Below are 23,775 nucleotides of genomic sequence, written 5' to 3'. Positions count from 1 at the left end.
GGTGGCTCATGTCTGTAATCCCAGCATTTCAGGAGGCCAAGGTGACAGGGTTTCTTGGGGTCAGGAATTAGAGATCAGCCTGGGTGACGGAACTAGAACTCATCTCAAAAAAAAAAAAAATCGCTTTTTTTTTTTTTTTTTTGCTAGTGAACCTATGAAAAGCACTGTGCCTTGACTGTGAAGGCCAAGTGATGCTCTTAGTGCTCCTGTCCCCGTTTCCTTTAGGAACGATATGGGTCTGTAGAGCAGACAGATTCTCATAATCTCTATTCACATTGATCTTGGGCAGAGAGGAGAAGAAGAGAGAGTCTTCACTGTTTACAAACTTTAAAAATATTAACTGCACCTAGTTGAGAAATGTGGACCATGGTCCTTCTCCATAGGGTGGGTAAGAATCCAGGAAAGTTATACCAGTGCCAATTTCCCTACCTGAAGTCTAGTCACTGGAGGGAGAGGACCCCTAACACATGTTTCATAATGCTTTTCATTTATTTATGTGCTCTTTTAATTGTATATACCTTTTTTATGTGTTTTGGTATTCATCTCGACGTCTTTTGGTTATCTCTCCTTGAATTGTGGTAACCAAGTTTTCTTAGTCTCCAACCCCTATCATGACAAATGTTTTACTTGTTATTTTTGATTGCCAGTCATCACCCAAGACTTTTACAGCTGTGATACCATTACTCATGGCTCAGGAATCTGCACAAAAGAAAAACCTCAGATTATTCTCAGGCATTTTGGGAAATATGCTGTTAGTCCTGTGCAATAACTAGTTCCTGCGTCCATTTAATTTCATTGCAATTTAAAATATATTTATGGAGTCCCTATTAACTCATAGTTTTGGACTTCTTGGTACATCTGCATAGAATATTTATAGGTTCTTTTTTTCTTCTTCATTCTCTTTATAGACAAGGATAATGCTTAATTTTTATTAAAATATTCCCCACAGATGCCTAATTCATTTAATACTGAAATCTAAAATAAGAACAAAAAGTTGAGAGAGTCATGAGAAGAATATGTCAGTGATGTAGATATATCTTGGATTCTTTTCACTTGGTTGCTTCTATAGAAACTATTTTGTTTCAGGATCTCCTCTATTGCTCAGTAGCTTAACGTGAAGCCTTAGCATTATGCATTGATTTCTCTTTTATAAAAGCATAATTTGAAATTTATGGCTGAAAAGCAGCAATGAAGACACTGTTTTTCCTTTTGCTGGGCTGTTGGCTGAATTTAGATTGAGGAATACAATGGTTCATCAGATAATTGTGAAAAGAGGTGCCCCATCCAAAGGCCTCAGATAATCAATCCTCTGTGTCTGGCATGTAGACATTCACAGTTGATAATATATATGATGTTTTCTCTTTTTCCATCTCATCTTCTTTTGCATATTTTCAGATGCTGCAAAAAATTTAGTAATTTTCCACAAGAAAATTCACTCCTAAAAGGTTGTGCTAGAAACAATTTTGTAAAATCTGGCAGAATAGGAAAGCAAAGCATATTTAACTTTTATGTTTGCAGTTTTGATATGATTATTAGCTCTTAAAATATAGAAGCTAACTCAAGTTAGATCATCGGGTCAAGGTCTTGATTTGTTTTCTTTCCATTTATTGTTTATTTAAGCCAGTTTTAGGAGTGATTATGAGGCAATGAGAATTTTTAACAGGCCTTTCAAAACTTACACATCTAAGTGAGTTATCCCTTTAAAATTATTGCCCTAGGATGACATTGTATTTATTACAACAAAAAGCTGTATTGCTCAAACCAATGTTAGATTGGGGGTAGGGCAGGTAGGATTTGCTTTTAAAGTCGACAGCACATTTTTGAATCTTTTTTTTTTCTTAAGACAGGGTCTTACTATGTTGTCCAGGCTTGTTTTGAACTCCTGGGCTCAAGCAATCCTCCTGTATTGGCCTCCCAAAGTTCTGGGATTACAAGCATGAGCCACCATGCCTGGCCACATTTTTGAATCTTTTTAGTAATGGAATAACATCAATAGGGTATATTTGAGTTTTGGAAGGAGCCAACAGCTCTTCAGAATAATCTTTTCACTAGTTTAAGTGATTAGCCTAATTATTTGTTCATCACAAAAATATGTTTAGGAATTAATGAGACTGTTTCTTGTGTGTCACATACATTGTCTCTAAAGGTAATTCCAAAAGATAAACTTTAATTAAGTTTTGAACTATGGCAGCATCATTGGCATAAATGAAGAAGATCTCAAGATGACAGTTTTAAAAATGACGACTCTCATCTGACTATTTAGTTCTGTTATAATAAGGAAAAAAGCCCATTCCATTATTTATAGTAGCATTCTGGTATTGTGAAAACACAAAGACATTTTAGTGGAATCAAAATAAAATAGTTTGTCTAGGTGTGATTACTACTAGCTCATCAAAAGTAATTGTAAGTTGGCTGATACTTGCTGGTAATGGCCCTTGGAATTGAAAGCTAGGTCAGGAAATGACAGCTAATGGAATAGACTGAAATGCGAGAGAGTGGAAAGGTCACCTGTTAAGGACTTACTGCTGGAGTCTTGGGATAAATGGTGAGACATAATTTTCTACTCTTTGGTGCCTGTTTCATGCCCCCATTACTTAAATTTCCCTGGCTCAGGTTTAATCCAGTAATTTTCCATCATGACGATTATATGCTCGTTGTAGAAAAATAAACATTTAAAAATGACCCACATATTTCTGGCTAGGTATAGCAGATTGAACTCTTGCATATATCTTTGCTCTGTTATAATGATAGTGAAAGTATAATAAACTAACAAGAATAAAACAGATGAGAGACATCAATAACATTTTGGAAGATGTAAGAAGGGAGAAGTGGTAACTGTCTTACCAGAGTGGAAAAAGCTGACTCTGATTTCAACAAGAAGTAGAACTTGGGAAAAGTTCTAGAAATAGAGGTGATGAGATACCTCAGAAAACTGGGTGGTATAGATCTGAGAAGAGAAGGTTATCTTATTTTTGTAAGATATTAAACTCTAAAACTGTTTTAAAATGGGAAACCTGACAGTCATAGTTTTGTTTTATTTTGTTTCACATCTATAAACATATGGAAGAAAAGAGAAGTGCCAAGTCTACTCTTTTGGCTTAATGGTTATTTATGCTTTATAGCAAACAGAGATGTCTGTTTAAATATTCTTAATAGGATAACAGATTATTAAGGAAACAAACAGAATTACAGACTTTTTAGAAGTTATACTTACCTTCATGGGACATAACAACACATTTTCATGTCTGAATTACGGGAAAGGGTCTATTGTTGGAAATAATGTTCACAAAGACTGTTCTGTGACATAGATTAGTACTTGCTTTCCTGATGATCTAAAAGAAAGGATGTTTTCTTTTCATCTTGATGGCCTTCCTTTTACCCCCAGTTGGAAGGGCCTGTAGTGTTAAAGCTAACTATTGCAATTCCACTAGGTAGAAGAAAAAAAAGCAGGCTTGAAAAAAGGAAAGCTTATAATGTGGAAATGAAAATGTCAGAAAGAGAATTTTAATCAGTGGAATATAGAACATATAGTGTGTTGCCTCTAGTGTTTGAATTTTCCTAAGGAGCAGTTAGAAGCCCAGCTAAGTTCCAGCAAGCAGGGATATGCTTCTTCCTTTCCCGGCAGGAGTAGGAGGTTCTCTTTCTGGAGAAACAACCCACGTTTCTGGATTGGGGGCATAGTCAGCTGAGGGCAAGTGATATACTGAAAACAAGAGGGTGTACTGATTTCTACACGCTGAATCAGAGATCCTTAGTTCTCATCCCCCAGGTGGCTCTCTGAACATTGACACAAAGTTTGTGCTGTCCAACCAGGAGATTGGAGGCTCACTCTCTGGGCAAAGTGATTAATCCATGCTAAAGAATCTGTGGATGCTGACATTTGGGATCCTTCTAATGGAGTTCCTGCCTCCCTCTAGAGATGCCCACCCATCCACAACCCTGCTGTTCTTCACAGAGCTTGCAGGGATGTTGTAGTGCTTCACTCTCAACAACAGTGGAGAGCCAAGGACGATCAGCTGTCTAAGCAAAAAGAAAGAGAGCAGAGAAACAAATGAATTCAGTTGAAGCAATGAAAAATTAGGGAACAGAAGAAAATCTTTAAAGCTCAAAGCTATGATAATATATAGGCCTACCCTGGAGAGACTGAGAGTTCAATTCCAGACTACCTTAATACAGCAAATATCACAATAAAGCGAGTCACATAAATTTTATGGTTTCCCAGCTCATATAAAAGTTACGTTCAGACACCGGTACTCATATTTTCAATGAAGCACTACTCATAATAGCAAAATCATGGACTCAACCTAGGTGCTGATTGATGGTGGATCGGATTTAAAATGTGGCATATATACACCACAGAATACTATGCAGTCTTAGAAAGAATGAAATCATGTCTTTTGCAGGAACGTGAATACAGCTGAAGGCCATTGTCCTAAGTGAATTAGTGCAGAAACAAAAAACCAAATATTACATGTTCTTACTTATAAGTGAGAACTAAACACTGGGTACACATGGACGTAATGATGGAAACAATAGACACTAGGGACTCCAAAAGGGGAGAAAGGGATGGGAACAAATGTTGAAAAACTACTTACTGGGTACTGTATTCACTGTTTGGTTGAGAGGTTCATTAAAAGCCAAACCTCATAACTATACAATATATCCATGTAACAAATCTACACATGCACCCCCTGAATCTAAAAAAAAAAAAACTAGATACTGTATTTACACTATATTGTAGTCTAGTAAGTATACAGCAGCTAAAAAAAAAAATTTATATACCCTAATTAAAAAATACTTTATTGCTAAAAATGCTAATGATCATCTTAGACTTCAGCAAATTGTAATATTTTTGCCACTGGAGGGTCTTGCTTCAGTGTTGATGGCTGCTGACTGATCAGAATAGTGGTTGCTGAAGGTTGGGATATTTGTGGCAATTTCTTAAAATAACAGTTAAGTTTGCTGTATTGATTACTTTCACAAAAGATTTCTCTGTAGCATGAGATGCTGTTTGATAGCAATTTACCCATAGTAGAGCTTCTTTCAGATTTGGACTTAATCCTCTAGAACTCTACCACTGTTTTATCAGCTGAGTTTATATTATTTTAAATCTTTGTTGTTATTTCAACAATGTTCACAGCCTTTTCACCAGGAGTAGATTGTGCCTGAAAAATGCACTTTTTTTTTGGCTGGGTGTGGTGACTCATGCCTGTAATCCCAGCACTTTGGGAGGCCGAGGAGGGCGGATCATGAGGTCAGGAGATCGAGACCATCCTGGCTAACGGTGAAATCCTGTCTCTACTAAAAATAAAAAAATTAGCCAGGTGTGGTGTCAGGCGCCTGTAGTCTCAGCTACTCAGGAGGCTGAGGCAGGAGAATGGCATGAACCCGGGAGGCGGAGCTTGCAGTGAGCCGATATTGAGCCACTGCACTCCAGCCTGGGCGATAGAGCGAGACTCTGTCTCAAAAAAATAAAAATAAAATAAAATACACTTTTTTTGCTTATCCACAAGAAGTAACTCAGCCGGGTGCAGTGGTTCATGCCTGTAATCCCAGCACTTTGGGAGGCTGAGGAGGGCGAATCACTTGAGGTCAGGAATCGAGATCAGTCTGGCCAATATGGTGAAACCCTGTCTCTACTAAAAATACAAAACTTAGCCTGGTGTGGTGGGTGGCAGGCACCTGTAATCCCATCTACTCACGAGGCTGAGGCAGGAGAATCACTTTAACCCAGGAGGCAAAGGTTGCAGTGAGCCAAGATTGCACCATTGCACTCCAGCCTGGGTGATAGAGCAAGACTCCATCTCAAAAAACAAAAACAAAAAAAGAGTGACTCCTCATCCATTCAGATCTGATCATGAGATTGTAGCATTCAGTCACATCTTCAGACTACATTTCTAATTCTAGTTATCTTGCTGTTTCTACCACATCTGTGGAACTTCCTCCACTGAAGTCTTTGACCCGAAGCCATCCATGATGGTCAAACTCATCTTCCAGACTCATATTTGTGTTGATATTTTGACTTCCTCTTATGAATCATGGATGTTCTTAATGGCATCTAGATAGGGTGAAGGTTTTCAATTTACTTTGCCCAGATCCATCAGAGGAATCACTATCTATGGCAGCAATAGCCTTACAAAATGTATTTCTTAAATAATAAGACTTGAAGTTGAAATTACTTGTTGATCTATGGGCTGCAAAATGTATGTGATGTTAGAAAGTATGAAAACAACAGTAATCTCCTTCTACATCTCCATCAGAGCTCTTAGGTGACTAGGTGCATTGCCAATGAATAGTAATATTTTGAAAGAAATATTTTTTCCTGAGCAATAGGTCTCAATGATGGGCTGAAAATATTCAGTAAACCACATTGTCAAAAGATATGCTGTCATCCAGGCTTTGTTGTTGCATTTATGGAGCACAGGCAGAATAGATTTACGATAATTCCTAAGGGACTTAGGATTTTCAGAATGGTGAGTATTGGCTTAAAGTCATCAGCTGCATTAGCCCTAAACAGAAGAGTCAGCCTTTCTCTTTCTCTTCTCTCTCTCTCTCTCTTTTTTTTTTTTTTTTTTTTTTTTGAGGTGGAGTCTCAGTTTGTGGCCCAGGCTGGAGTACAGTGACACAATCACAGCTCACTGCAGCCTAAACTTCCTAGGCTGAAGTGATCAACCCGCCTAACCTCCCAAATAGGTTGGACTACAGGCATGTACCACCACACCTGGGTACTTTGTAAAATTTTTTGTAGAGACAGGGTCCTGCTGTGTTGACCAGGCTGGTCTCAAACTCCTGAGCTCAAGCCATCCTCTTGCCTCGGTCTCCTGAAGTGTTGGAATTATGGGCATGAGCCATTGCACCTGACCCCTTCTTTTGAAGCTTTGAAACCAGGTATTGACTTCTCCTCTCTGACTAGGAAAGTCCTAGATGACATCTTCTTCCAATAAAAGGCTGTTTTGTCTATGTTGAAACTCTGTTGTGTGCTATAGCCACCTTCATCAAGTGTCTTATCTAGATCTTCTAGATAAATTGTGGCAGCTTCTCCATCAGCACTTGCTGCTTTACCTTATAGTTTTATATTGTGGAGACTGCTTGCTTCTTTAAACCTCATAAAGCAGCCTCTGCTAGCTTCAGACGTCTCGTCTGCAACTTCCTCATGTCTCTCAGCCTTCATATAGTTAAAGAGAATTAGGGCCTTATTCTGGGTTAGGTTTTGGCTTAAGGGAATATGTGGCTGGTTTGATCTTCTATCTAGACCACTAAAACTTTCTTCGTATCAGCAATAAGGCTGTTTTGCTTTTTTATCATTCATGTGTTCATTATAGCAGCACTTTTAATTTCCTTCAAGAACTTTTCCTTTGCATTCACAACTTGGCTGTTTGGCATAAGAGGTTTGATTTTTGATTTTGACTTATCTTGGCTTTCAACATGCCTTCCTCACTAAGCTTAATTGTGTCTGACTTTTGATTTAAAGTAAGAGACATGCAACTCCTCCTTTTCTTGGACACTTAGAAGCCAATGTAGTGTTATTAATTGACCTAATTTCCATATTGTTTTGTCTCAGGGCATAGGGATGCCTGTGGAGAGGGGGAGAGATGGGGGAATGGCCAATCAGTTGAGCAGTGAGAACACACACAACATTTATTAAGTTCACTCTCTTATATGGGTTTGATTAATTGTGCCCTCAAACAATTATAATAGTAACATCAAAGGTCACTGATTACAGATCACCATAACAGATAAATTAATGAAAAGTTTAAAATATTGTGAGAATTACCAAAATGTGACACAGACACAAAATGAGCTTATGCTGTTGGAAAATGGCACTGATAGACTTGCTTGGTGCCGGATTGTTACAAACCTTCAATTTGTAAAACAACAATAGCAACGACAAGAACAAAAACACAGTATCTGTGAAGCACAATAAAGCAAAGCACAATGGAACAAGGTATGCCTGTGTTCAAAGAGGTAACTACTGCATTTATGAAACAAGAAAATCATAGTTAAAAATTCAGAGGAAAACACCTAGAAAAAATAGTAGAAACAATAACAAGCAGTAGATGTTTGAATAATATGGTTGAAAAAAAAAGTTCTCCCAGGAAACAGGACAAAAGATGAAGAAGTGGAATATAGGAGAGACAAGATAAAAACTTAGAGGATCATTCACCATGGTAGTGATATTAAGAAAAGAAAATTTAGAGGATCATTCAGGAGACTAAGCATCTGACTGGTAGGAGTCCCAGAAAGACACTAAAGAAAGGACAGAGAGGAAATTACCAAAGAAATATTTTAAGAAAATGTTTCATAACTGAAGTATAGGAATTTCTAGATTAAAAGTGCCCATTGAATGCCCAGGACAGTGAATGAAAGAAACATGAAGACATACAATTTTGATGTTTTAGAATGGTGGAGATAAAAGAGAAGATCACAAAGGCTTCCATACAGGAAAAAAAAGGTCACATTGGAAAGATCAGAATCAGAATAGCATCAGACTTCTTACTAGCCATACTAGGAGACAGTGGAACATTGTTGCGTAAGTTCTGCAGGATTTCTGTACTTACAAATCCAAACCATCAATCAAAGGTGAGTTCTCAGAAAATATATGTGCAAGATTTAAAATAAATTAACATGATGCATTCTTTATTTGGAAGGCATTGGAGACTGAGCTCCACCAAAATAAAAGGGAGAAAGAAGATCAAGAAAATGTGAGATATAGGAAACAGTTCACAATGAAGATAGCAGCCAAGGGAATTCCCAGGATCATAGATTCTAGGATTATGGCTGTACAACAGGCCTAGGGTGCAGTTAGTCCAGATGTGAGCAGGAGGATGGAAGGCCACAGGAGGGATGTAGCCAAGAAAATATTGGAATTAATATATTACCTAATGTATTCACCCATATCAAAGGCTTTACAGTTATGTAGAAAAGTTTAGGGCTGATGTAGCTACATATGTAGAAAACTAGACAAATGAAAATAGAAGAAAATTATGGGAGGAATAAAGATACAGGTTGGGGTTGGGTTTAGTGGTCAAGAGAATGAGCTCTGTAGTCAGGCTGTCTGAATTTGAATCCTATCTATAACACTTACTACCACTAACTGCATACTCTTGAGTAAATTACCTTCCTGTCCTTCAGTTTCCTCATCTATATGGAGATACTAATCATACCTACCACTTTAGTCTACTCCTGCTTCTGTAGCAAAGTACCACGGATTGAGTAATTTATAAATCATAGAATTTTTTTTCTCATGGTTCTGGAGCCTGGGAAGTTCAGGATCAAGGCACTGGCAGATTCAGTGTCTGGTAAGAGGTCATTCACTGCTTCCAAGATGATGCCTTGGTGCTGTGTCCTCCAGAGGTGACAAATGCTTTGTCTTCACCTGGCAGACAGGATGGAAGGGCAAAGGGGACTAACTTTCTAAAGATTTTATAAAGGCATTAATCTGTTCTATGAGGGCAGAGCTTTCATGACCCAATAACCTCCCAAAGGCCTCACCTCTTAATATCATCCCCTTGAGGGTTAAGTTCCAATGTAAAAACTTTGGAAGGATGCCTCCATTCAAACCACAGCACCTACTTAGCATGTTGTTGTGTGGATCAGATGAGCTAATACATGCAAAACCATTAGATCAGTAGAAATAGTACTAGTAATCATAGTAATAGTAGTAGTAGTGGTAGCTGTGGTAATAGTAGTAGGTGCTCAAAATTATTAACTATTATTTCTATTGCTATTATTTTTAAAACTGAAAAATAATTAAGATGTTTAATACTTTTCTTGAGAAATTTTGTGATAAGTACCCAGAAGAAACTATCTAAAATGATAAACCAAAACCAAAACATTTTTAATGACCTATAGTGCCACCCCTCAATGGTGAAATTTTTAAGCATGTGAGTGTATTTTTCCCTGTGCATTGTTTTATTTATATGATTATTATATTCTCTCCCTTTTGTTTTTTAACATAAAAGAACCATATTACCTGTTAATACAAACTCTAGTTAAAGAGTTTTTGTTGACTTCATTATTTTCCACTAAATGTATGGAAAATATTTCACTTAACCAATTATCTATTTTTATATATTTAGTTTGCTTTGTGAATAGCATTGGGTGATGTCTTTCTAAAATACATTTCAAAATTTAGTTTTCTTATTAGAAATATAATACATGTTTATTATAGACATTTTAAGGTGTCAAAATAAGATCAGTAAAATTAATGTAACAGTAATCTACCTAGAAAGAAGCACTGCTAGCATTTTTGTAATGTATGCTTCTTGTCTTTTTTCTTGACAATATATGTTTTTTATTTGTTTTGCAGAATGTAGAACTTTTCTTGTAGATGCTATGACCACCTTTTGATATCTTCTATGTCATGTTAGTGTCAGCAGAGTATTTGATTGTAAATTTTGGGATCTTATTTTTTAAATTGCTTTAAAATTTTTCAGTGTTTCACAATGATAATGTATTGAAAATATTTACAGCTAAAAATCTCTTTTAAAATTATTCAGAATTATTCCTTAAATTCTTAGAAACAGAATTCCAGGTTCAAAAGGTTTACATTTAATATGTATTGTCAAATTTCCCTCCGTGAAAATTCTACAAAACTCTGTGCTCACAGCCTTGTCAACACTAGGTTTTCTGATATTATTTTTTTAATTCCATAAAATGTTTCCTATATTTAGAGTTATTTTCTTCATTAGATTCTTATGTACAAAGATTATTAGAAGTTTAAGACTTTTACTGTTTTGAAAAATTGCTTTATCAGGAGGACAGTATTTGACTATCATTAACGTGGATAATAATGTCTATTACTCTGTGTTCTTACTAATGATGGGATTGTTATATTCTTCACATGGATAGTAAGCGAAGTGTTGTTAGGTTAACAGAATAGATCTTAAGCCTTGCAGTATTCCAGGCAAGATAGCGTCGTGGCTCAGACCAGGGTAGTAGCAATGGAAATGTTCATATGCTGGAAATTTTTTGGAAAACGCTATTGACAAAATTTTCAATATTTTGTCATATGATCACATATGATCAGTTGCATATGTGATTTGTAAGAGATTAAAGAGTCAATGATGACTCTATGATTTTTGGCCAGGGTAATTGGAAAATTTAAGTTGCCATTTAAGAGGCTGGGAAGATTATAGGAGAATCGTGTTGGTTAAGCAAGATCAGGAGCCCAAGTTTGGACATTAAGTGTGATGCTTATTTAATAAGTAAGATATATATACATATATATATATATATATAGAGAGAGAGAGAGAGAGGGAGTTGGATATATGATTCCAGTGTTCAGAGGAGAATTCTAAGCTGGAGATATAAATCTAAGAGACATCGGCATATAATTGTTAATTAAGAGAAAACATTAGATGAAATCACCAAGAAAGAGAGTGTCAGAAGAAAAGAGGAGGATCAAGTACTGATCCCTGGGGGTATTCCAGTGTTTAGGAACTGTAGTGATGAGAAGAAACCGACAAAGGAGACAGAAGCAGCAGCAAGAAAAAGGAGAAAAACCAGGACTGTGTGGTTCCTGGTAGGAAGCTGAAGGAAATATTTCCAAGAGGAGGGGTGATCAGCTATGTCAAATGCTGCTTATACATCAAGTAAGATTAAGACTGAGAATTAACTGCTAGATTTAACGATATAGAGATAGCTAATTAGTGACCGTGAGAGTACAGGTTTGGTGAAGTGGTGTGGTGAAAACCAGATTAGATGGGATCTTATTTTCAAGTGATTAATATTATAAAAATATTATAAGAATTAGAATCTTTAAGAAATATAATTTATTTGAACTATGCCCAATAATTCATCTTTTTTTTAAGTGCCCAAAATCTCCATTTCTAGGGTACTCATAAGAAGTCTAAGTAAATTTGAAGTAAGTCTGGCAATTTTACCCTTAAAAAACTACAAAACATTAGTCCTTTACTTGGCTGTAATGAAGAGGAACATGTCTCTCTCTGTTGATTATTTGCAATAAGATTCACCAGGGGCTCATTTTAATTGCCTTGGTGTAGTATGTTCCCTGGTACCTTGGCTTTTAAAGTGGTATTGAGCTGCAACGATCAGCTATGCCAACAGGCCATTATATGTTAATAGAATTTTACTAGCATATTTGTAGACTGTTAATTTGATTAAACTTTCATGTCTTGATAATTTTCTTTATAACAAAATAAACCTAGGAGATTCTGATTTGGTAGATCTGAGGGAGTCTAGGTTTTTTTTTTTTTTTAATCTGATTCTGCTGCAACGCTAGGCTTGGAAAACTTTGCTTTACTAGGAACAGGATTCTATAAATAAGAGCTAACATTCATGATAGTGCTAGGCTCAACTTTTACTTAATCACATTTATTGTTAAGTGCCCTAGCCCTAGCATACACATTTAAAGCTCCCTGAGAATTTTCATCAGATTGTGACTTCCTCAATAGAATGTAACAAAAATAGCCTCACCTTTAGACACAAGGGTACACAGAATATTTATTTTATGTGCATAAGCAAAAACGGAATTATATTTACAAATTGGAAAAGTAATAAAGTGAAACATTCATCCAAAAATCAGATATTGAATAAACTTTTAATTCCCTTTTGTAGTTTCCTTTTAATTTAGTTTAAACAACATAAACGTTTTAAATACCACTCATTACGTGCTGAGCATATAGATAACAGTTTTGGCACTTTAAAAAAAGCTGAGGAATGGATGGTTAATTCTCAGTGATATTTGTTCATTTTCTATAGTGAGGATTCTCTAGTATATCAAAAGGATCTGGAGGGTTGGTACATGGCTAGAGAAAGTAAGAAAATAAAGAAGGTGAAATGGAGGTGTTGGGGAGGGATTCATAGAATGTAGAGAATGGGAAGAATGTTTTCTTTAAAAAACCTTTCTAAGTTCATAATTTGTTATTCCTCTTAAATGAAATAATGAAATTTGGATCCTTAAAGCTTCCATGTTTCCAGTTCTGTTCTTCTGGAGAGCTTTCCATAGTTTAAAGACCTTATGAAGTCTTTGATTTTTGATTGTGACCTATGATCTGTGGGCTTTTCTTATTTTCACTGGTTGGATTATAATCATATTTGAAGTCTTATGATTCTTTTATATTGTCCAAAGTAAGTTACATTTAATATTTGGTGACTGCTGTAAGGAAAACACAGTTATTTGGGGCAGCATAACAATCACTGAATGTTAGAATAAGAAGGCATAGTCAGGTTGTTATAGTATATTATAATCTTTATGGTGTGTATTGTTTTGCACAATTCTGTAGGTCAGCTGGGCAGATATGCTTTATGTAGTGTCAGCTGGGATACTATTATATCTGGAAGATGCAGACTTGCCTCAATCACATGGTTGGAAATTGTTGTCAGTGTTGGCTTGGAATTCACTGGGTCTGTTAGCTAGGGACATGATTCTCCTCCACATGGTCTTTTTATGTGGTTGCTTGGGCTTCCTGACAGCATGGTGGCTGGATTCAAAGGAGAATTCTACATGCATGAAAATGGAATCTGCAGCTCTCAGATGTTACACAGAGCTGTAATTTGAATGTTTGTCACCTCTAAATCACATGTTGAAATTTAATTGCCATTGTAACAGTGTGAAGAGGTGGGACCTTTTAAAGGTGATTGATTAGACCATGAGGGCTGGCTGCACTCACAGTCCTGGCATTGCTGCCTTATAGAAGGGCGAGTTTGATTTCCTCTTGCTTCTGTGAGTGCTCTCCCTCTGTCTCTCTGGCTCGCTCTCACCCTCTCTTGCCTTCCCTTACCTTCCCTCCCTCCTCCTCCCTCTCCCTACCTCTTTCCCTGTCTTCTCTCTGTCTCCTTCCTCCCTTCCTTTCTCCTTCTCTCCTCTTCCTTCTCTCTCCTTCTCTCCTTCTTCTTTCCCTCTTCCCTTCTCTCCTTCTACCATATGGTGACACAGCAAAAGGGCCCTCACAAGTTGCTGGCACCTTGATATTGGACTTCCCAGCCTCTGGAACTGTGAGCCAATATATTTCTGTCCTATATACATTACCTAGTCTGTGATATTCTGTTACAGCAGCACAAAACGGACCAAGACACACAATATCACTTCTGTCTCATATTTTTCACAGGGCCAGCTCACATTCAAGGGAAGAAGAAATTATTTCCATTTTGCCATTAGAAGAGTGGCAATTTGTAGCCTTCTTTAATCAACCAGTTTGTCCTTTGGCCACAAATTATTTGTATTTATCACATATGCAGAATGCATTGCATTCCTCCAGAGACCCCTGAAAAATCTTATTCCATTATAGTATCAGGCTCGAATGCAAGGTTCAGGTTCTCATCATCTGAATCAGGTCCAGGTGTAGATAGGTCTTCTTAGGTGAGGTAGCCCAGGTGTAGACCCTTGAACCAAAAAGATAACCTAAAATACAGGGTAGATGGGGCAGGATGACTGCAGTAGACACTCCTGTTCAAAAAGTGGGATATAGCTACTTAGCAGTCACTGGTCCACTGAGTTTCTGATATTGAATCAGGTATGTCACTGGTTTTTCCTGCTTTGGCAGAAGGGAATGTATGTTGATTAAGGCTCTGCTTTGCTTCCTGGGGGCAGTCCTTTGCGGTTCTTGGGTTCACCCTCTGAGTCAACATTTATTTATTTTTTTTAAGAAATATGCTGGGCTTATGCTAACTATCTTTCTAGGTCTGTTTCCTGGTTATAAAAAGTTTGAACTGACTGTCCATTTTGGTACAAGCTGGTGTGATTCTAGTGATATAATTCTCTTAAGAACTTCATAGGTTTCATGTGAATCTCATTGGCATTTACCCCATTAGACAAATCCACATCCACAGATCTTTTTGAGATAGGCCCCTCTCTACTGTGAGTTAAGGTGCTGTGGGACAATGCCCCGAAGATTCATACTAGCCTTTTTGTTTAGGTGACAATGTCTATGAGAACCTACAAGAGTCTTAGAAACTCTTTTGTCTAGCTGAGGCCTTTAATAGTCTTCGAAACTCTTTCACATAGATGATTTGGTGAAGGCGAAACAGCCTTTAGTCTTTCTGAGTTTTAACAAAGGGTTTTAAAACTACACCCTTGACTTACTCTTGACCTTGAGGTTACATCTTACTGGCAGCACCTTGGATTAGATCTTTGCTCTGAGGCTGTTTCTTTGAAAATCTATTGCACATTCAAGTTTCTTTGTTCATTTGTTTGCTTCTTATGCAAGCATCACTTCAGAAGCACATGATTTTTTTTTTTTTTTTTCTGTTACTGGTTATGTTAACTGTGATCACTTGGTTAAGGGAATGTCTCCAGGTTTTTTTTTTTTTTTTTCACATCAAGTTGTTGCTAGGATACATTTTGAACGTAGAATTGAATGTCTGGATTTGACTGAGAGAGTTGTGCATTAGACATGTTGAATTCGAGATGCCTGTTTGACATCCTAGTAGAGACTGGTTCAGGATCAGGGGTGCTGGTAATTGGAAAGATGAGGTAGTCCTTTTTCATTTTTTCAGTGAATACAGAAGTGAGGTTATCTGAAGGGAGTAATAATGAGGGAGCACATTGGAGATGTGAGGAGAGAGATTTAGAAGGGTCTTCTCAGAGTAAATTGACCAGAAAAGTGTAGTGGACTTAAGGGCAGTGTTGTGATGCGGGACCACTTGACAACTGTGATCCTAAACCAGCCTATGAACATTCAATATGTTCTGCTTCTTGGAGTCAGACTTTGACTAGTAGAAGGAGTTTTACTGTGATTGAGGTTTGGTCAAGCAGTACAGTGGAAAAAGGGGTAAATTAGTTTAGAGTGTGTGCAGGGAGGTAATTTATCAGGACAGATCATGGAATATAAACTGGATTAAGTAGACAAGAAGGAGGTGAGGAGAGTGAAAAAGTGGCTCAACGGTTTTAAGTCCCAAAACAATGAGAGACAGTTCTAGAGAAAGATAAATAGATATGACATGGTGAACAGGGTATGTGAATGATTGAAATCGGGATTTGAGATGCATTTCATCTGTGTTCTAGTTTAATACCATACCAGCTTTACGAAGTGTTTTTTTTTTTTTTTTTTTTTACGGTCTCCATTTTAAACAGAAGCAAATTATGTTGATCAAGATTAAGCAACTTGGCCAAGGGTACACAGTTAGTAAATGGCAGAGCTTGGATGGAAAATTAAAATATTTGTTTTTGTTTTTAACTCCCAAACCTTTGTATAATACTATACCAGCTGTCTTTGATTCATGACAGTTGCCCACTAGACAAAGGATAATCATTATTATGACTGAAAATGTTTACATTATATTTGTTTTGCTTTTTTAGGCTTATAATGGCATGCAAATGAAAAAAGGCCTCAGAAAACATTTCTAATTTTATAAACATCTACTTACTTCCTTTAGAGAATGAGTGGCCTTTAGAAATTGGTTGAAAATGATTTTTACTTTTTCAGAGTTCACAAACAAGCATTCACACATCATTATTAAGCTATTAGCATGGAGTCAATTCTACCTGACCCATTTACATTAATATGAAATTTCCTTTATGTTAAGGAGGTCTTCCATTTTCCTACACTTAAAATGATTTAAGTAGATCCCTATATAATGATAAACGATGATGTTCTGAGAAAAATAAGGTAATTTGATTATCTCTACTTCAGGAAGCTTCAAGAAAATTTACTTAGGTTCTAACTTTAGTAGAGGGAAAAGTGAAACTTTTAAGTTTAAGGTTTCTCACCCTAATCATTAAAATAACAATACTTAGCCAACTTTCACAATATGCAAACAGACAAAACCAAATTGCATGAGCTGTTTTTGGTTTAAAATTACATGGAGCGCTTTCCAGCAATACTTGTATATAGAGGCTTGATTGAAATAGCTGCATAATTCCTCAGCAGAGGGCTTTTCTTTGCTGTAATTACATTCATGCAGTGACTCATATTCTCTTAATGCCTAGATTTTATAATTCAAAGGGAAATGTTCCCTTGAAATTTGAAAACCTGGAGGACTCAAAAGTTGTTTTTAAATTTTTTTTATTATTATTACTTCTACTATTTCTACACCACAGCTAGTATTCCTCTGAGGAATATTTGACTTAGGTGATTTTGATTTCACTCATGCTGGCTCCAGTAGTGGGGTTTGACTCATGTGACAGTGGTAGAGCAAGGATCCCGAAGATGCCTAGCGCAGGGATAAGGTGTTCTGCATTCAGGGACTTCAGCAGTGGGGATTTGGGGCTTTCACTCTGGTATTCACCGCCCTACAGCTCAGTTTCTTTTAAATGTCAGCTTACCTTTGACTTCTGTTTCTCTTTCCTTCATCAGCTGAATGATTTTTTTCTGAATTGACAAGTTCAGATTCCCAGGAGAGGGCACCTTGCTGGCTCTACTGATAAACATGCCTCTGTATGATAATGTTTCCCTCCTACTTCTGGGGAAGTTTTTAAGACTGATAGCAAGGTTGGAGGACAGTCCTTTGCAAACACCTGGCTAGTATCTCTCCTGTTTTGGGTAACAGGGTGTGATGCAGATGCTGGAGCAATTACCAGTTTTGCCTGAGGCAGGTCTTTCCCGTGTGATTTCACATTTTTGTTATAAACCCTTGGAAATTTGTGAAATATATAATATACTCATGAAGACAAAAAAAAAAAGACAATTTTCAGTTGGATGTACAACAGGTACTTTCTTCACCACTCTCCTTTCCACCAGTATTGTTCAGTTCTCTGTAAAGAATCGTGATGGTCAAGGGAGGCCTGGCAGGAGAATCTTGAATGTTCACAGACAAATATTCTTGTCAAAGGATTGGTTTAGGAGTGGCCATATAATGTAATTCTGGCAAAAGATACTTGAGAAGATGAATGCTAAGAGCTATTTTTGAAAGGGCTTGTTCACTTTAAAAAATAAATACAAGGCTTTTTTCTTTTTTTAATCTTAGAATAATGTAGTTTTTATAAGATGCTGAGAATTGCAGCCGTCATGTCAGGGTCATGAGAGGAGCCAGTTAAGAGAGTCCCAGCTACCATGCCGATGGCAGAGCAGAAAGTTGTAAACACCCCTCATCTCATTAATGGCACTGAGCCACCACATGAACCAACCCTGGAACTGCCCTGATGTCAGGTGGGAAGATTACTTTGATGCAATTGTAGCCTCCAAGTATGCTACAAGGTGAGCTATCCTAGAGGTGAGGGAACCAAAAGCTCCCACAGACTACATTCCAATCCTCATATCACATAATTCACTAAATTGATTTAAAGTGCACAGTGAGAGGCAAGAGGAAAGATTATTAGGTTGGCATACCTGGGTTAGGGGCAAGTAGGGTAGAGGGGCCATGCCAGCTAATCCTGGGGTACCTAGTGTTCATGTTCATACATCTGCATATGCCTTCCCTGCTGATGTTGTGGTTACAAGGACCAGAGTTGAGGTTTGGGCAAGCCTCAAAGATAGCAGTTGTCCCAAGCTAATAACACCTGCTCAAGTGTCTGAGAGATACTGGGACAAGTATGCCTAGTCAGTGGCTGTGGGTTGCCAGTTAGCTTCACAAACAGTCATGAGTTCTGTTGTGTTTATTGGACAGATAACAAATGGGGCAGGAAAGAGTATCTGCAGTTGTTGTTAACCAAGGGTGATTTTTGTACCCCAGTGTCCATTTAGCAATATCTGGAGACATTTTTGATTGTCATGACTGGTATATGTAAGAGATGCTACCGGCATCTATTAGGTAGAATCCAGGGATGCTAAGTGTGCTATAGTGAACAAGACAGCCTCCCAAGACAAAGAATTATCTGGCCCAAAGTATTGGTTGTGTCGAAGCTGAGAAACCCCCTCATGAATATTAAGTGAATATGTATATTTAGTGTATCCTGGATATTTAGTGCCTCTTATGTATTTAATATATCATGAACATTTATTACTCATATGCTTCAAGAATAATTGACATTTCTTGATCTTGCAGCCCTTTCTGTCAGCGTGTAACACATACAGTCTTCTTTTTAATACTTTATACATTGGTGAATTCTGCTCATGTCTTACTAGCAAAGTATGTACTTAAAATGTCTTAAAATGGTTTGCCTCTATTTTATAAACCTCAAATTTATTTATCAAATAGAACTAAACATCCTCAAAAGCAAATTTACATTATACTAGTCCTGGAATTTCAAAGAAGAAATAACGTGATAAATGTCCTCATTGTTTAATATACTTTTTGTTGTGTTTTCTACAGCTTGCAGCTGAGAGCATGCTAGCTGATTTTCACATGAAGTCATTAAGAACATCTATTCTAAAGATAAATGAAGCATTGACTTAGACTATAATTACAAGTTTCCTAAATAGTAATATAAGCATCAGATAGTACAAGATTATGGTGCCGGCATTAATGTAATGCTTGTTTGAGCGTTCTGTTTACATTTAAAGCAATTGTAGGCATGGTGCTTATGATGAACCTCTGTGCTCAAAAATGCACATTTTGAAATGATTGGAACAGTTTTTGTTTGATGATCTTCAGTTCACTTAAGGACTTCTTAGTTGGCTCAATGTCTATTAATAGAGCAACACTGGAAATTTATAGCTTCATGCATTTTTAAAAATTTATTAATGATAGTTTTATTTATATTTTAGTGCTTTAAAAGATTAAAGATATTTTATGGAAGTTGTGTCTTGAGACCCCTCCATTAAAAGGGAAAGTTTTTCACATATACGAAATTAAAGAGAAGCATATTTAATATTATAGAAACAAGTAAATGTTGTTTAGGATAGATTTCAAAAAAGAATTGTTTTCAAATGTTGATGGTATATATTCCATTTCATTTCTTTTAACTTTCTTTGCCTTTTTTTACTTTTGTGATGGAAACTAACGTTTTGTCAGATGAAAATATCACATATAACACATAAAAAAATGGTAAGGCATAATGTGTAATTAAAACTGTTTGATAAAAAGTTAAAGTAAAAAATTAAGAACAATATGTCTTAAAAACAATGATGTGCTTACAGTAGTTTCCTGGAATTACTGGCTGGTTCAGCAGAATCAGCTGTGCTCATCAATGGAGTGACAGGTGGTGTAGGCAGTTCAACCTTACATTCTTTTAGAAATACTGGGGGGGTGTGTGTGGGTGTGTGGGGGTGTGTGTGGGTGTGTGGGGGTGTGTGTGTGTGTGTGTATGTGTGTGTGTGTGTGAGAGAGAGACCTATAAAGTGCTGATTTGGGGGGGTTTAAAGAATTGTTAAAGCCAATATGTGTAAACTTGATCCTGATTTTCATGTTTTACATTTTTGGGATCCTGTTTAGTCATCATTTATTTTTGTTGTTGCAGTGATTTGCTGTCCTCTGAATACGTAGAGAGACACATTGAACATGGAGGCAAGACTGTGGAAGTTAAAGTAAGTGAAATTTTCCTACTTGTGGGGAAATTTATTGAGAATCTTTTAATACTACTGATTATGATTTTAATTTTCAATGATATTTCTAATGTACAGTTTTGGGGGTTTTAAAAATAATTTATAATCTAAAGTTTTATCACCCACTTTGGAAAAATGAAACTTTACTTTTAGTTATCAGAAAAAGAATTTTTAGGGTACTGTAGGAATTGTTAGACTTAGGTTTTATAGGATTGCTATACCTGCAAGTACTAGGTTGATGCAAAAGTCCTTGTGGTTTTTGTCGTTATTTTTAATGGCAAAAACCCTAATGACTTTTTTTTTTTGAGACAAAGTCTCACTCTTGTCTCCCAGCTGGAGTGCAATGACACGATCTTGGCTCACTGCAACCTCTGCCTCCCGGGTTCAAGTGATTCTCCTGCTTCGGTCTCCCAAGTAGCTGGGATTACAGGTGCCTGCCACCACACCCGGCTAATTTTTGTTTTTTAGTAGAGAGAGGGTTTCACCGTGTTGGCCAGGCTGGTCTCGAACTCAGGCGATCCGCCCACCTCGACCCCCCAAAGTGCTGGAATTACAGGCATGAGCCACCATGCCTAGGAAACCCCAGTGACTTTTATGCCAACCTATAGTTCTTTCTTGGATTATGTCACTGAAGATAGTTTTTGAAATTTGCCTTTAGGGTTACCACTGAGAACCAAGAGGTGAAAACTTGGGTCCAGGGTAGGTGTTTGCCTTTGCATTCAGTTGTGAAAGATTCCCACCCCCGCCGCCCCCTAACCCAGCCCCACCCCACAGCACCCCACACCTCCACCAGTAAAATGTAAAATTGTTAGATCTACAGGAGATCAAGGAGTTGAAAATACCTGGAGACAGAAATCTCAGGATACTGGTTATGACAAGTAAACTGAAAATATTAACACAAAAATAAAAGCCTCCACCAGCTAGAGGCATAAGAATGTGGGGTTTTCCCCCCAGATCTGCAGATGGTGTAATCTGAGAGCATATGAAAACAAAAGCCACCCGAGTGTAGGGCTTCCTTCTGCTCAATGTTGAGTATAGTGAGTTTTGGCCAAGTGTTTATTTTCTTCTGCATAGTGTTCAGACTATCTACGCTACTCTATCTGAATTATAACCCACTTGTTCACATTCATTTCCTTTTTCTAATTACAAATTAGATACATGCTCATTTTAGGAAACTTGTAAACAGAGAAAAGTAGAACAAAAAAGGAAAACTCATCCTTAAACTCATCACTGAGAGATAAATGTTTTCATTTTGTTATTTCTTTGAGTTTTTTTGTCATATGCACACAGTTGTATATATACATAGATATTTACATAGTATCATATATAGCTACAATATTGTATCTGCTTGCTTCTGTATCATTTTGTAAACATTTGCCAAGTTATTTTCCCATAAAGCCTTTGTTCAGTTTTTTATGTACATATATTACTGTTGTAAAGCTTTTTATTCAAACTAAACTGTTATCAGTAACCAAAATAAATTATATCGTCCTATTCAAATGACAATCTGAAGAGAATTGAGTTTTTCAATTATATATACGTAAACTAAAAGAAAACTTTTTATTGTGGAAAAGTTTAAACATATTTCGAAGTGAAAAGAATGCTATAATGAACCCCCTCATTCCCATCATCCAGCATCAACAGTTATCAACACTTTGACTATCTTTTTTTTCTCTTTTTATTTTGTGTGTGTGTGTGTGTGTGTGTGTATGTGTATGTGTGTAGTATTTTAAAGCAAATTCCAGACATTAGGACACTTTGTCAATAAATACATCCTGTATACCTATACATTTCTAATTCGTAAAGACTTAAAATCTGGTAACTCCTGTAAGCGATCTAGGTGTAATAATTATGCCTGTCTCTCCAGAAAGTTATCCTAAACTAAAGATTGGTGAATTGAATGGTGGATTAATTTATATTACTGCCTCCCTACAGAAGGGATATCAGGATTTTTCTAGATATAACATGGGAGAATGGAGCCATTTTGTTTATAGTTGGGGAAAAAAAATTACCTAGGGATAGAATCTGCAGGTCCTTTTATTCCCATCCCTGTTCATTTGGCTTCACTTCTCTATTTTCTATGATAATGTTTTTCTGATGTAGAGTATCTCTTATTCCCTTGTTAAATTAAAGAGGAAAGGAAACAGGCCTTTCACTATCTGTTTCCGTCTGTGTCTGTCAGTGGAATGATGAAATGCAAATAGGAGCGTGGAGGGTGGACCCAGCAGATAGCTCTCTGCTCTCTCTATGGTAATATCCTTTTTCAGAAAACTTGTATCTAATCAGCAAAGTGCACTCTACTCTGGGATCTTAAGGCTCCATGGGTATACATAACACATGAAGCACTGACTTTGCCGCACAGTCTTTGCTGATTTTCCAACCTGAGAATTGCAGTTTCTTTGTTGATGGTTTTTCTAACCCCTAAGCCTATCATACTAGGGAAATGATAAATACAAACTTTGTCCAGACTGAAGGGCCAGAGGTTGTTTCTTTTTCCCTTTAAGAAAACCACTTTGGTCTCACCTGTCACCTCCATTTGTTTCCACTACATTTAAAAATCTAACTCAAAATTCTCCTCTGGGTTTTTCCAGGAACCACATTGAAAGTGCTGAATCCTGCCCATCAATCCAAAGTCAGTAGCCAATTATTTCTCTGCAGGTTCCCTCCTGTCTCGACCTCTGTGCTTAGCTCTTTGGGATATTTCTTTTCACATGAAATCTGATAGCAGTCTATTTTCTTTATTAATGACTCATTAATACATTATAAATCAAAGTTGTAGCATTTTAGATTTTTTCCTTCCCTGCAGTACCTTTTAAAAAGGAACTCCCAAAACTTTTACTTCTCCTTTACCTTCCATATTAGTTTGCTAAAGCTGCCATAACAAAGTACCACAGACTGGGTAGCTTAAACAATAGAAATGTATGTTCTCTCAATTCTGGAAGCTGGAAGTCCAAGATCAAGATGTTGACAGTGTTGGTTTCTTCTGAGGCCTCTCTCCTTGGTTCGTACATGGTTTTCTTCCTGTGTCATCACATGGCTTTCCCTCTGTGTGTATCTGCATCCTAATCTCTTCTCGTGAGAACATCATTCCTATTGAACTAGGGCCCACCCTAATAAACCTGTTTTAACTGCATTACCTCTTTAGAGACCCTGTCTCTACATACAGTTATATTCTGAGGTATTAGGGGTTAGGACTTTAACGTATGCTTTTTAGGGGAACACAATCCACCTATATAACACCTTCCTTAAGAGCCCTGTAAGTTTTTGGTTTTTTCTTAAAGTTGACTTTTCTCTTGGGACTGAGGTAAATGAAAGGAAATGTGAAATCAAAGCTAAACTCTAAGAGCTTCTTGTGTTAATTGGCACAAGCATGGCCATATGTATCCTAAGGATGCAAATTTAAAATTAAAGTATTATTCCAAACTTAACAACGGCTAGAAACCAGTCAATA

General features: G+C 36.9%; 1 protein-coding gene across 6 annotated transcripts in view; it reads left to right on the top strand.

The window, feature by feature from the left end:
• Window positions 1–23,775, top strand: part of ADAM22 (ADAM metallopeptidase domain 22) — a 255,952-nt gene that overhangs the window by 117,543 nt on the left and 114,634 nt on the right. For all 6 annotated transcript variants that reach the window (XM_011996033.1, XM_011996032.1, XM_011996031.1 and 3 more), the window contains one exon: window positions 20,240–20,306. In XM_011996033.1, coding sequence (XP_011851423.1) covers window positions 20,240–20,306 — 67 coding nt within the window. The remainder of the gene's footprint in view (window positions 1–20,239; window positions 20,307–23,775) is intronic.

This window comes from Mandrillus leucophaeus, unplaced genomic scaffold, assembly GCF_000951045.1.
Source record: "Mandrillus leucophaeus isolate KB7577 unplaced genomic scaffold, Mleu.le_1.0 Scaffold50, whole genome shotgun sequence".
NCBI lineage: Eukaryota > Metazoa > Chordata > Mammalia > Primates > Cercopithecidae > Mandrillus > Mandrillus leucophaeus.
The sequence above is the reverse complement of the archived record's forward strand: the minus strand, read 5'-3'. Positions and strand labels throughout refer to the sequence as shown.